This window comes from Podarcis raffonei, chromosome 5 (assembly GCF_027172205.1).
Source record: "Podarcis raffonei isolate rPodRaf1 chromosome 5, rPodRaf1.pri, whole genome shotgun sequence".
In the NCBI taxonomy this organism is placed as follows: domain Eukaryota; kingdom Metazoa; phylum Chordata; class Lepidosauria; order Squamata; family Lacertidae; genus Podarcis; species Podarcis raffonei.
This window is the reverse complement of record NC_070606.1, coordinates 23,734,877-23,749,108: the sequence shown is the minus strand read 5'-3', so window position 1 is coordinate 23,749,108 and position 14,232 is coordinate 23,734,877. Positions and strand designations below refer to the sequence as shown.

General features: G+C 41.2%; 1 protein-coding gene across 4 annotated transcripts in view; it reads right to left on the bottom strand.

Annotated features, from left to right (window-relative positions):
* The window catches only part of NRG3 (neuregulin 3), a 593,829-nt gene that overhangs the window by 156,105 nt on the left and 423,492 nt on the right, over positions 1–14,232 (bottom strand). For all 4 annotated transcript variants that reach the window (XM_053388226.1, XM_053388225.1, XM_053388227.1 and 1 more), the window contains exon 3: positions 6,809–6,882. In XM_053388226.1, the coding sequence (XP_053244201.1) occupies positions 6,809–6,882 (74 nt within the window). The remainder of the gene's footprint in view (positions 1–6,808; positions 6,883–14,232) is intronic.

The following is a 14,232-nucleotide window of genomic DNA, read 5'->3' as shown; positions in this document are numbered from 1 at the left end:
GCTCAATCTAGACTCTAAATAAAACAAATCTGGAAAGTATCCCAGGGCAGGCCTAGCCAGAACCATTGTTCGCAGGCCCCAGCTGCAACATTGCATGCTGAAACTTTAGATTTTCTTTGCTCTGCTCCTCTGAACTTTACCAAGGTTAAGGCAAATTGGATTGGTTTTGCCTGCTAACAGCAACCAAGCCTGTGAATAAGTTCCAATTTCTCTGGAGAACAGAATCAATGTGGGCCATGGTGCTGGGGAATGAAATTTGAACCCACTATAGCATTTGTACCTGGTAGAGCAAAGTTTAGTTTAGCCTACCCCCTAGGGGAGAGTGGTTATGTAAGCTTTCAGAATATTTAGAATTAGCCAAATTGACAGATATAATAAGACAAAAACCAAAAAGTGAAGTGAAAAAGGAATGGGAGTGTCTAAATGAATACCTTAAAAGCCAAGGTTCGAGGACAGAAATCTGCCTGAGTCTGGAATAACCTTGTGAAGTGAAAGGATAAGAAAGAGGGATTTCTATCTGGATGCTAGGATAGAGATGATAAGGAAAACAGGAAAACACAATGAGAGGTAAAGGAGGTGCTGTGGAATTGGTGGAAGTCAATGTTTGTTTTCTTTTTAATGTTTAGATTATTAATTTGTAAGATATGGATTTTTTTGTTTTTTTGAATGTTGGTTTTTGTGTTTTGTGTATTGTTATTTTTCGATATTTTTCGTGTTGTTGTTGTGTGGAAAATACTAATAAAATTTACAATTAAAAAAAATTATTATTATTTTAAAAGGAAGAGCCTCCTCTTGGTTAACAGGTAAGGTCCTTTAGGAAGAATGCCACCAAGGAGGAAGGGCTTAATCTCTGCTCCCAGACTGAGTTCAGAGCCAGAAAGAAAGCTCATAAGCCTCCACAAGTACAAACTATATATAAAAACACAAGACACAACATTCACTGGTATAAGCTCATTATGAGAGTTCGGCTTGTGTCTTTTCTGTTCTTTAGTGTCTTTCCTGTTCTTTTTATTTCAGCTCATATCTCTATGTTAATTTTGAATTGAATCTGACAGTCTAGTAAAATTCTCATGAGGTGATGAAACAGCACACCAGTGTCCACATTAAATGACCTGTGAGCTTGGATAGCTCCGTTGGAGAGAGCATGGTGTTGATAATGCCAATGTTGCAGGTTCAATCCCCCATATGGGACAGCTGCATATTCCTGCATTGCAGGGGGTTGGACTCTATTATTCTACGTAGATGATGATAATAATAATAATAATAATAATAATAATTTATTACCCCCCCCCATCTGGCTGAGTTTACCCAGACATTCTGGGTGGCTCCCAATCGAGTGTTAAAAACAATACAGCATTAAATATTAGAAACTTCCCTGAACGGGGCTGCCTTGAGATGTCTTTTAAAGATAATATAGCTGCTTATTTCCTTCACATCTGATGGGAGGGTGTTCCACAGGGCGGGCACCACTACAGAGAAGGCCCTCTGCCTGGTTCCCTGTAACCTCACTTCTTGCAATGAGGGAACCACCAGAATGCCCTCGGTGCTGGATCTCAGTGTCCGGGCTGAATGATGGGGGTGGAGTTGCTCCTTCAGGTATACATGACTGAGGCCATTTAGGGCTTTAAAGGTCACCACCAACACTTTGAATTGTGCTCGGAAACGTACTGGGAGCCAATGCAGATCTCTCAGGACCGGTGTTATGCGGTCCCAGCGGCCACTCCCAGTCACCAGTCTAGCTGCCGCATTCTGGATTAATTGCAGTTTCCGGGTCAACTTCAAAGGTAACCTCACATAGAGCACATTGCAGTAGTCCAAGTGCGAGATAACTACATAGATATACTCTATGTAGATATTATGTACCCACCAAAATTTTACATATGATGTAAGTACCTCAAGCATCAGTACGCAAGTTCATTTGATTTTTTTACCTGCTGTCAAGTTGACTTTGCTGAACCATGTAATCCTGTGTGTCCTTGTTAAAAAAAAAAAGTGTGAATGACCAAAGTGGGTGGGAGTGGAGGAAGAAAGGACAAGAATGTGGAAGCCTTTTAAAACTGCCCATGTTCTCAGTAATGCTGCATAGAAATGATGTTCATAGGTTCATTGCATGATGTTTCTTAGTTGCCAATATAATGCATGTGTGTCAAACATCCATTTTTAAATGTGTGTTTGATGGGAGAGAGACGACATTAAAGCACCCATGAAGACTCAGCTCCTTCAATTTTTTAAACTTGGAACTTGAATACTGGGGGGGGGGGACACAACCATGAGCACAGCAGTTAAGACAGATGTGGCATATCTTTTGAAAACTCTCTTCAACTTAATTGCCTATATATAGAGTGCTTTCATGGTTATCCCCAAATGCCATCTCCAGGTGACCTCTCCTGCTTATATTCATTTCCTTGGGCATCAAGAATTATGACTGCTGAAATGCTGAACTTCCCTGCTTTGAGGCCAGTAAATGTGATCTGACAAGTTACTGGAACAATTTCACCTTCCTATCAATGCAGAAGTGGAGAAAAGCGTATTAAGAACAGCAGGGTCAACAGTAAGGCACCATGGTAAAGATGCGTGTATGCTCAGAAACAGTCTGGCTACAAATGGAAAACAGGCCAGTTTAAAAAGCTGAATAATAATTATTTTTTTAAAAAAACCTTCCAAAGTTGAGGTACCAAACTTCATTGCTGAGCTGTGGATTCAAGACACTTCTAAATGAGGCAAAACCTGGACAAAAACCATGCTAGATACACCAGAGGTTGATAGTGCTCTCTTGTTTTGTTTTAATCTAATTGCTAGGTGGTGTTGATGGTGGGGAAACAGCCCAGAAACTGCTAATACATTGGAAAAAGGCTTTACATTTACACGGCAAACCCAATTCCTTTGAGGAACACAGGTTGCCAATGCAGATGGTGCCTTCGTTATCTTGGCAAGTGCTGCGGCATGTGTTCTTAATGAAACCAGTACGACTAGTTGGGAAAAATGTGAATCCAGAACCACAAGGGTTCTGCAGCAGGATGCATATGCTACACTGCACTTCCCCTTGATTCATGAAGATTATATGCCAATGTTGACAGAAGTCCAAAGAGGCTATTTGTTGGAAGCCTGTTTCACGCAGCTGATTGTGTACATAACTTATGGAAGAGTGGTGAATCTGCATGCCTAAATGCCTGACTCCATGTGGAAATTTCACACCCACAAAAAATACTTTGAGAATGTGAACATTCACCATATTTATGATTCTCTTCAGCAACATTGTTCCCCTTGATTTTTTTTGCTTCTTTGGGGTCATCCTCCCAATCCCCCTCCTCTTTGGATTAGTCACACACACATATATTTAAATTAAAACACATTTATTCAAAAGATACCATACAGCTTTGTCCACTGCCGTAATATCACAGAATGATCACTCCAATCCTCAATCCCTCATCACTGATGTACATATATATACATGACAGTGATGAGGGACTGAGGATTGGAGTGATCATTCTGTGAGTATATATATGTGTGTGTGTGTGTGTGTATGAATGACTATATCTATATATATAGATATAGATATAGATATAGATATAGATATAGATACACACACACACACACACACACACACACACACATATATGATCCCACCTAATTAGGAGTCACATGGTAAATGGGATTGTGTCAAAATACTATGTTGCTAACCTGGCTTGCCTGTATAATGACATCACTAACAGCAAAGAAAGCAAATAAGAAATTATTATTTTTGCCAATGTCACAAATTTTAGTGAATGGGAGCAGTTATACTAGGTGGTTTCATTTTAGACCTAGTTCCCTCCCTTCAGCTTGCAGGCTTCTGAATTTTACCTGTGATAATTTGTCTGAAGCAGAGTAGGTATTTCTATATATTGGGAAATGCTTGTGGGGATACATATCTATTGTCTACTGTCTATCCTGCAAACCTTACTGGCAGACATACAAGTTTTGTCTGCATGATGGCTGTTAATGGAGTATCCCTCTGAAGGGTCAGAGCCAACTGGAGTACTCATTGGAAGAAAAAAGCTCATTTTGCTGACATAATGTCAGACACAAGTGAAGAGTGGAAGTCAATGGTGCATGAGAAGTATTAAACTCTGCACTGACTACCACCTCCCCTTCAAAATGTGATTGTTGCAGAACAGTTTCCTCCCCACTGCCCTTAAATAAGATTTCCTGTAAAAGATTAGTTCACACTAAAATCTCATGTCAAATTTTGAGTCAAAGCCTTCTTGCAACCATAACCGAAACACATTTGTTTCCCCCAGTTATTCTCTGTGGAGTTTTGTGATGAATATCCACTAGGTAACTCTAAGCAGATGAATATTCTGTTTATATTTCCAGGACTTTGATATTAGTATGTGATATCTCATGATATTTGAGTTCAACATTTGGGTCAGGATCCACAGTGCTTTATGCATGTGTTTTTGTGTGTGCATGGGGACATCAGCAATTTTTACTTCACCTCCTGTGCTTTCTTGGACACCACTATAGGTTTTGTGCTAGCTCCTCTTCCGTACAGCGGCTACTGTTACAAAAAGACAGAAATCTCCATTCAGAAGAGCACTCCAGAACACTCAGAACAAACGGAGGGCCATACTCAATGGGCGTGCTCCTAATATCCATGTGCCCAATGACTTTGCCCTGCTTCTAACACTCACGAGGTTAGCAGAAGGTCTGAATGGGGAACCTATGCATGTACAGGTGTGTGTGTGCAGAAGCTTCTTCAAGTGATGGTGATTCCCCCCTTGCAGAAGATTAGTAATTGCAAGGAGTCTACGTGCTCTGGTTCCTTGTTCAGAACTTCCACCGAACACCTGGGGCTGGAGAGCAAAGCCAGTGGGCAATTTGTCGTTGGGCATGGGACAATGACCACATCACTAATCTCACTTCTCTGTGTTTGCTGAATACACAAAGAGTTTTTTCTGAATAAGGATGCAATGGAAAGACAGGATAGACAACCAAAACTGACAAATAGGCAACCAAAACTGGAGAGGAATGGCATTGCAAATACCTTCAACAACTATCAGGTTCAAAGTTTCATAGTTGAACTCCATACATCCATGTCTCTTTGTACCTACATTAGCCTTACATTTTCCCCTACAGTACTCCATGACTTAATTTCCACAACTGACCCAAAATATCAGTGTCTACCCTTCTGATAAATAGTTTCAAGGCTGTACTATGTCAAGATCAAGCAAAAATAGAAGACCAGGTTTTAAGTTGGATTCCTATGATGTGTGGAACTCCAGTCAATGTTGCTTACTGTTCCTATTTTACCAATAGGGATGTACATTCAGTGAATCCAGCCTACCTAACAGCTTCCAATCTTATAGATGCATGAAGTTTTAAATGGAGGGAAACACAGGCTGATTTGTCCTAGGTCATCCTACTACAGCAGTTAATGGCGAAGGAATAAAGAAAAGGCCACCATGCAAGGCACAGGACATACAATACAGAAGAGCAAGTCAAGAAACTTTGGCAAAATGACAAAGAGCAGCAGCAAGAGGGGGGGGACCCACAAAGAGGAAGAAACAAATCCCAACCTTCATAAGGGAAGAAGCCCCAACTTTCAAACACGAACCTCCTGTTTTGTAGACTCAAAAAACAGTGAAGAATCAACATTGGACTTCATTTTATAATTTAAAAAAGAAAGAGTAAAACTGCTAACTGAAAGACTTTGATGAGTACATCCTCTTTTTGAGCTTCTGGTGTAATATGCTAGGTTGCATCTCTCTCACCACCCCCCACCCCAGTGAGATGCATGTGTTCAAAATTTATTTAGTTGTTTCTTCCCAGTTTTCTCATTCTCAGGACAGCTGACAATCATAATATATATATATATTTTAAAAATCCCCTACAAAATACTATTCAAGTCCCCTCCAACAAATGTAGCATCAGCAGAAACTCAGTAATGAACAAACAGGCCCAGTTCAGATGCAATACTAAACAATGGTTTAAAATGGGCTGGTTTCAACCAACCATAGTTAGGAGAACTAAGTACAGTTTGTCCAGGTTCAGACATAATACTTGGTTGCAGTTAGTCTAAGACAAAAGGAAAAATTTTGAACTCCTCCGAGCCACATCAGAAGAGGAGGAGGAAGAATATGTGAGCCTGAGGTTGATTTTGGCTTGTTCCCATAATGATCAATCATGACTTACTGTAATGTCTGAACGTAATATGCATACAATAAAACCAAACAGTGATATATTTCCAACTACACACCATTAACATATAGATAGTATACAGGTATAGAAAAACAAATCCCCACGACCATGGGGACCCCCCCATGACCAAGAATTTGAAACCAAGACAGGGTTATACTGAGGAAAGACAGTGGCTATCTCAGTTTTTAGTGGGGTAAAGTGAGGACCTCTTCCAACACATCATCCCGGACTACAAGCATGTCCTACCAGCTATAATGACAAGCATTTTGCTTGTATATATTTTTAAAAGCTGGTGTTTTGTTTTCAACTCACATCAACCCAACCATAGGAAATTCTAGCTGGGGCTAATGGGAACTGTAGTATAGCAAAATCTGGAGGGCACCACATGCCCTGTTGGAGAGACAGCGGCTAAAGGAATATGTTATTCTGTATAGCTTTCCCCCAGAAAATATAACATGATGAGGAAGACTGAAGACTATTTCATTATACAAAATACTTTACAAGCTCCTGAAATGGGTTTTGATGTAATTTTGACAATGACCAAAAGGTCACATCATATGGCAAAGGTTACCTCCGGCATGTAATAAAGACAGAAGAAGAAAGAAGAAAAAAGAAACATTTGACATACTTGGATCTGACAAGATTGAGTCGGTTTTCGGCAAAAATTGGTCACAGCGGACTCCTTGGTAGCCCTCTTTGCACCTGGGAAAAAGGGGAAAAATGACAAACATACGCATGCGGTAGTGACAGGCTAATTGCAAGGCATCAGTCAACTGCAAACATTGCTCAGAAGGCTAAGACAGAGCTAAAACGTTTTCAACCACCTGGAGCAGCAGTGCGAGTGGTTCCCAAACATTCTGCCTCCAAGAAAACCTTTCAGCATCCCCTCCCCTGCTGAGGAACCCTATATGTCTGCCACAGGACCTGGTATGTTGCAAAGGATCCTGAACCACTGCCTAGGATGCACACTTGGTCCATACACTTGGCCAAATATGTGGGGCCTCACCTTTGCCCCACTTCAACTGAAAGGTTACTACATTTTGCTGCTTAGGGCAGAGCAGCAAATGGTGGCTCCCTCCCCCCCCCAAAATAATAATATCCAAGGTGCATAATATAATACCCATAGTACCCAAGGCCAGTCATGTTATTTTGCCACTTAGAGAGATGCCACAAGCACCCTTCCCCATCCATGGCAGGAAAAAGAACAATAGTTGTAAATAAAGTACTAATAAATCTAAATTAACTAACTCACAATTTTCTGCTCTTTCATGACAACTCAAATCAGCTGCTTGAAGTGGCCACCTCACTCTGCCTAGCCACAGGGTACCTAAGGCTACATCTCCTTCACAAATATGACCAGCAGCCATAGAAGCTGCTTCAGTGTGGCAGGATTCCCTCTTGGGTCTTTGTCATGGCATCAACACCACTATTCTATGGCACTGAAAGGTTAAGCTTTCTGGATATTAAAATATGTTCCCTAAGACCATTAAAGGTAAAGGGGTAAAGGGAACCCTGACCGTTAAGTCCAGTCGCGGATGACTCTGGGGTTGTGGCACTCATCTTGCTCTATAGGCCGAGGGAGCAAGCGTTTGTCCACAGACAGTTTTTTCCGGGTCATGTGGCCAGCATGACTAAGCTGCTTCTGGCAAAATCAGAGCAACACGCAGAAATGCTGTTTACCTTCCCGCTGGAGCAGTACCCATTTATCTGCTTGCACTTTGACATGCTTTCGAACTGCTAGGTTGGCAGGAGCTGGGACTGAGCAATGGGAGCTCACCCCTTCATGGGGATTCGAACTGCCGACCTTCTGTTTGGCAAGCCCAAGAGGCTCAGTGGTTTAGACCACAGCACCACCTGAGTCCCCTCCCCCCCTAAGATCATTACTTGATATCATAACAAGAAAATGGTAAAAAAACCTGGTTTTGCTCTTTTAAAGAATGAGCGTACTATTAAAAGAATTTCATAAATTGCCATGAAACCCTTTTTGTTTAAAAAAGTATCATCAAATCATAAATTACCCTTTCTTTTAAATGTGCAGGGGTTTGAACCCAGGTCTCAGGGGTCCAAGTACTTGATGATGCAAGTTATCAGTAATGGGGAAAACAAGAGATGTGCAATTCATGAATGAACCAGCCCCAAGATCACTGCAGTCCTGGATTTCTTCATTTCTCTGAGTTTTTTTTACTTTGACTATTTTGATGTTTCATAGTAAGACTGATCTTTCACTGGTGAAATGACCCCCTAGCAATCTGTTCAATCTGTTTCTGCCCATTGAGGCAGAAGCATACTGAGGCTACAAATATTCGGAAGTAAAATCCAGTCAATATGGGAAATCCTACTCTGACAGCCATAAGGATTTCTAGCCATTATTGCCTGATTCTTGTATGGATTTAGCTTCAATTGACTTATCCACAGACAGTTTCTAAACACAGTTTGACACTTAGTAAGAGAAAACTTGGGCTGGAGGAAAAAGAGAGATATTTGGGTGTCACCGGAACAATGATATGGAATTTCACATCTCTGTATAAACTCACCCACTTGTGTCAATAGTAAGAGAGAGGCAGAACAGAATTTTGTGGGTCAGGACTGAAAGGGAGAATGACAAGAAGCTGTTATGTTTGGGGCTGCATCAAGACTCATCCACACAATCTTCAGACACACAGTGGTCGCCTATATTGCTTAAGTATCTACTACCTAGCCATCCCCAACAGTCTCTGAGTATCTAGACTGTCCAGATGGCAATTGACAACTATGGAATACAAAACTACCAGCATCACTAGGTATGTCTCTTGAAAATAATTCAGAAATTAACCCATCTAATTCCTGGGGGAGGGATAATGCTTTCCTTGAACAGCAGAATTTTCATCATATGGAAGTCCCTGCTCCTAGTGCTTGATGGCTTTATTTGGGAAAGTTATGGAATACAGACCAGAACCAGAACCTGATTTCAGCAAATGGGGATGAATATATGGACACAGTGGGACAGGACACCAGTGAGCGCAACGGCACTTAATTATTTTCTTCCCTATCTCCTTTGGACCCGCTCTCACTTGGTTATGTTGCCCCCACCTCTCAGAACAACCATTAACCCACAGGCATACAAACGTTCCCAGAGTATAATGTTGGGGGACCTTCGTGAGGGGAAAACTAAGAATTGGAGTTTCTGTTGGGTTTTCTTTTGAAATAAACAAGAACACTTTACTTAAAATCCAAGGTAACATGACAACGTAGAGGGATAAAACTTAGGTACTGCTTTAGAGTTTGGCTCCTTTCCAGGGTTGTATTTTACTTCAGACACACACCCTGTTAAACAGTCCTGTTCCTAAGGTACCTTCCGTATTACACTCAGAGTGGATGTTTATCTTGAACCAACTCTCTCTCCTGACAGTCCCAAAATCTCCAGCTATCTCCCTACCTAACTATCTCAGTTCCCAAAGTCCACCACCGAACCAACCAACCTCACTCCTTTTCGCTCCTCACACCAACCAACTTCCCAAATCCAACCAACAACCAACCCTCCTTCCCGACCAACCTACTGTGTCTCCAGAATCCATTCCTTTTATATCTTCCCTCCTGGAACCTCAGCCAATCAGAGGCTGCCGTGCATTAACCCTTCTTTTAACCAACTTTTCCGTCACACACAGCCATTTAGGGTTTTAAAGATAACCATCAAGAACTTGAATTACGCTAAGAAAAAAATCAGTAATTGAAGAGATATCTTTCCTATGTTGTCCCTGTTAGAAGACAAGTTTCAGAGTTCGGCACTAATTATTGTTGGTGATGATCTGCAACAATTTGTATTAACAAAGTTATCAGGCTGCTGATATTCACTCCATTTTTTTGTAGTGCTTCTAAACTTAATTGCCGGAACACAAGCATAAAACCAAGACTGTTTACAAACTATGCACCAAGGAATTCAAAATTCTGTGACATGTATGAATAGTGAAAATTGAGAGAATTTTCATATTTTTTTTCCGCGTTTGCTAGTTATGAGAAAGGGCAAAGGGTTATGTAACCTTTGTCCACAGGAATTTAGGCACAATCACTCCACGTTCTGGCTTCTAGAATTTCACCAAATTATTGGATATCCGCTTCAATCCCACCCTCTCAGTCTTGAGATCTAATAAAACTTTGCCCCACATGCATACTGCCAATGAAAATTGAGTTTCTCAGGATATACAATTCTGATTCAACCCAGTCACATAAATGTCTGTGCTTGAACGGCAGGACTGCAGGACTGCATACTGCAATACTCTTGAGCATAACACACAAGTGGTGTTTTCAAGGTGCAAAAATATAAGAGCTCCCCTTTCTTGATTCGTATGACCCTAAGAAAAGAAACACTCCTATAGTCTGTGCTGAAGAAGCCAACACATAAACACAAAAGATAGAAAAGAACTTTCAGCAATGTGTAACGGAAGATGGACATGGGGATACAGATTTGGGGGGTGAAATGAATTCAGCATGCTCATAAAATATGCCAGTATTGTGAACCAGGCAACCCTGACCCTGTCATGTTCTCCAGCTGAGACTGAAATCTGAGCAAGATGTTTCCCCCATTTATTTATCTGTCTGTGGTGACAACAGAGTCAGGTAGGGAAGTAGTTAAATAACTCTTGGTCCCTAGCATTTGAAATTACATTTCCTAGTATCCCTGCTACCTGCAGCAGTGCTGTGGTAGCATTTCAAATTTCAGAGAGGGAGGGGAAGGAAAACCCCCCCCAAATCACCAAAAATAAGGCGTTTCAGGTCTCACAGAGGAACTGGAGGGAGGGACCCATCATCTCCTAATGCCAGTATTGACTTGGAATCAACTCTGCTTTTTGGTTGTTTGCTTGGTTTGGTGACCCAGTTCAAAACAGAACAGATGCGCTTGGCCATTGCTACACACGTTTCAGGGCTCCTTGTCTGAAGACAAGCTTAAAAGAAGCAGGAAAACAGGTGCTCAGTCTGAGAGCTCAGTCTATGCCAGAGTGCCAAATTGCTCAGAGCAAGGCCAGTGTCTGTAGCTTTGTAGGACCAGGTAAAATCTTCTTGCTTTTGTGTGTCACCTGCTCCTTGCTGAGCTGGCAGTTGTAACCCATCCCTCTGGGTGCTCACAATTTGGCTCCAAAAAAACTACAGTGTGGTCCAGGAAAAACCTTCTTCTGGCAAGTAACTGTTATGGCACAAAGCATGTGATACCTGGGTTCAAATAGCCAGTTCAGGGCCTGTGACATTTTCAAAAGCATTCCCATTTTTATCTGCGGCCCGTTGAAGCATATGGGAAAGTAAGTATTCGAAACAGCAAAAAAACCCACGTTTAAGGGATTTGACTCACGCAGAATATGAACATGACATTATGTCTGGCTGTGGGTGGTCTCATCAAAGATGATAGCTCTGTATCCTCTGAGTGATTTGGCTGAGAAATTTCTCACTTCTACTGAAAGAGCGTTCACACCCACCAGCCCACTTGCAAATTTGTACCACATAAATATACTGTTTAAAAACTCTAAATCAGGTAATTATTAGGGTTGTCTTACCAGAAATTATAGGTGTTTGCTGACATAACTTATGTCAAGAAGAGTAAACAGAGTTTTCCCCCCTCATGCGGCGGCAGAAATGAGACTGCAATTTTCAAACAAGTTGACAAAAAACTATTAAAATTTCCCCCTTTAAAGATGTACTTCACATAACTTGCAAGTGAAACACTAAAAGTGAAGAAATGTTACCAGTATCTGCATCTATATCAATGTTTATTTACTCAATTTTCATTCCTTTTTCTTTCCTTACTGAATTAAATAGGAGTTGAAAGTAGGTCAATATTAAACCTTCCATGTCATTTTTATATTTTCCCTATAATCTATTCAATTTAAATGAATTTGGTTTTCTGCATTTTTCTATATTTATTCTAACTTCTCTAAACGTAAATTTTAGATGTGAAGAAAGGTATATTCTTTATCCTCCCATTAATGAGGTAACAGGTGTACTCTCTGAGCTCAAATAAGGGGTGTGTGTGTCCTACTAAACATGCAAATAATGGGAGGATGAGGGGCAGTGGCATCCAATAGACAAACAGAAACTTTGAAGACAGTTCCTAAGCAACAGACGTAGGATATTTGCTGGTTGATCATTTTATTAGATCTGACATACATAATTGATTTTAGGAATGAATTACATTTGCAGTGACATCCATAAATTCACAATTCTGCCAGACAAGAAAATAGTAGCCTGCCTGCCTACGCATGCCTATGTAAGTGTACAGACATTATTCACCAGTTTTGATAGCTGGATTTTTCTTTAATAAATAAATAAATAAATAAATGCTGCCTTATAGATTTTTATTTTTATTTTTTGAAATAAAGTGGCCTGAAAGTATTCAAAAGGGGCAATTTAGATGAAGCAAAAATGTTTCCATACATATGGAGTTATAGTTCATATCAGGAGGGCGGAACATACCTGGTGTGCCAAGTGGGATGATGTCACAATGCACAACATGAATAATGATCAATTAAAAGCACACACAACAAAAAGCCCTCAACAAGGCCTCTGGAGCATGTTCAAAGGCTCTGATACACCTGCCCCCTGAGACCACACAGTTCAACCCACATTTCCCTTGTGGGAAAAGATGCAACCAGTGTCATTATAACAGTAGCACCGTATACTGCTAGCCAGTAATGCAGAGAGAAGCTACACTGAACCCCTTCCCCAATATGACTCCCCCCCCCATTTGGAAGAGGGTGACAGGATATTACGTGGCAGAGGTAATCATAGTAGAGGATTTGGGCAGTAGGCCATGTCTGTGCCATAGCTGTCAACGTATCCCTTTTTTAAAGGGAAATTCCCTTATTCCGAATAGGATTCCTCGCAAGAAAAGGGAAAAGTTGACAGCTATGGTCTGTGCTGATTCTGCTCAGAATTAACATTACCTGCTCTTTTTGCAGAGTGTCCCTGGTGAATTAGCATCTTGCTAATTTGGTTGTGATATCTAGCGTCTACATTGATTACTGCATGTGTGGAGAACTCATGTAGATTTCTGTCTGTTCATTGCTAGACTTTTTTTATTTTACTTTTCCAGGTTGCTGAAGTGCACATGTGCGTGTGCACAATGATGAACCGCAGCACAAAAATGAATCTTGATGTTAACTGTTTCTACAAGGACACTGAGATTCCTTGGTGCACCCAGCACTTTTTGACTCAATGCACACAATCGCTTCTGCCCATCAGGACAAAAGAAGCAGAGGACATGCCAGTGGGCAGAAGGCATTGAAAGCCATGGAAAGCTGCACGGGCACCAGTAGTGGAATCCTTTTTAGAAACTCTCCGTGCTAAATTAGGAGGGCAGAGCAGCCTGCTGGCCAACCCACAGAACAATACAAAAATGTACAAAAGCCCACTCATCCCAAGTAGATGATTTAAAATGGCCATTAACTGATTAATTCATCAACTTCCAGGATTAAGATTCTTTCTGAAAACCACACACCACAGGATTTATTTCAGAGCCCTTCTTGCAAAAGAAATACTGAACTGGTATCAGATGTGATTTATGTGGTCCAAAAGCAACATGGTGCTCTGTGCTTCTCTTTATTCTTATTCAGATGGTGTGGTTGGCTGGCTTCCCCTGTCACCATCTAAAAGAGATTATCCAGCTGGCTCTCATTCAAGCCACAAAAAGCTCAAGCCAGACCAGACTGAAGTAATGTCAAGGGAGAGAGCACAACAAAACAAACTAAACACCCCTAGTTCCTTTGATGGAGGAAATGCCTCCTTTTCCCTGTTACTTCAGCTTCAAAGCCTGCAACGGATGTGACAAGTGTAAAGCTTGCAACCACCCTCCTTAACTGCCCCCCAAACCAAGCTGCACAGTTCCTTCCTTGATTCTTCTGTCCCCACCCTGCCATTTTCTCCATTTCCCAAGGTATAAAATCTTTATTCTAAGGGAGGTGGAATAAACAGGCAGTGGAGGGAAGGGGAGCAGGAAATAGGAGTGGGCCCAACACCAAATTATAAGTGCTGCAGGTTCTGCACAAGTTTGGAGAAAGGCCCAGCCCATGCTGGTTCCATGTGGATGTT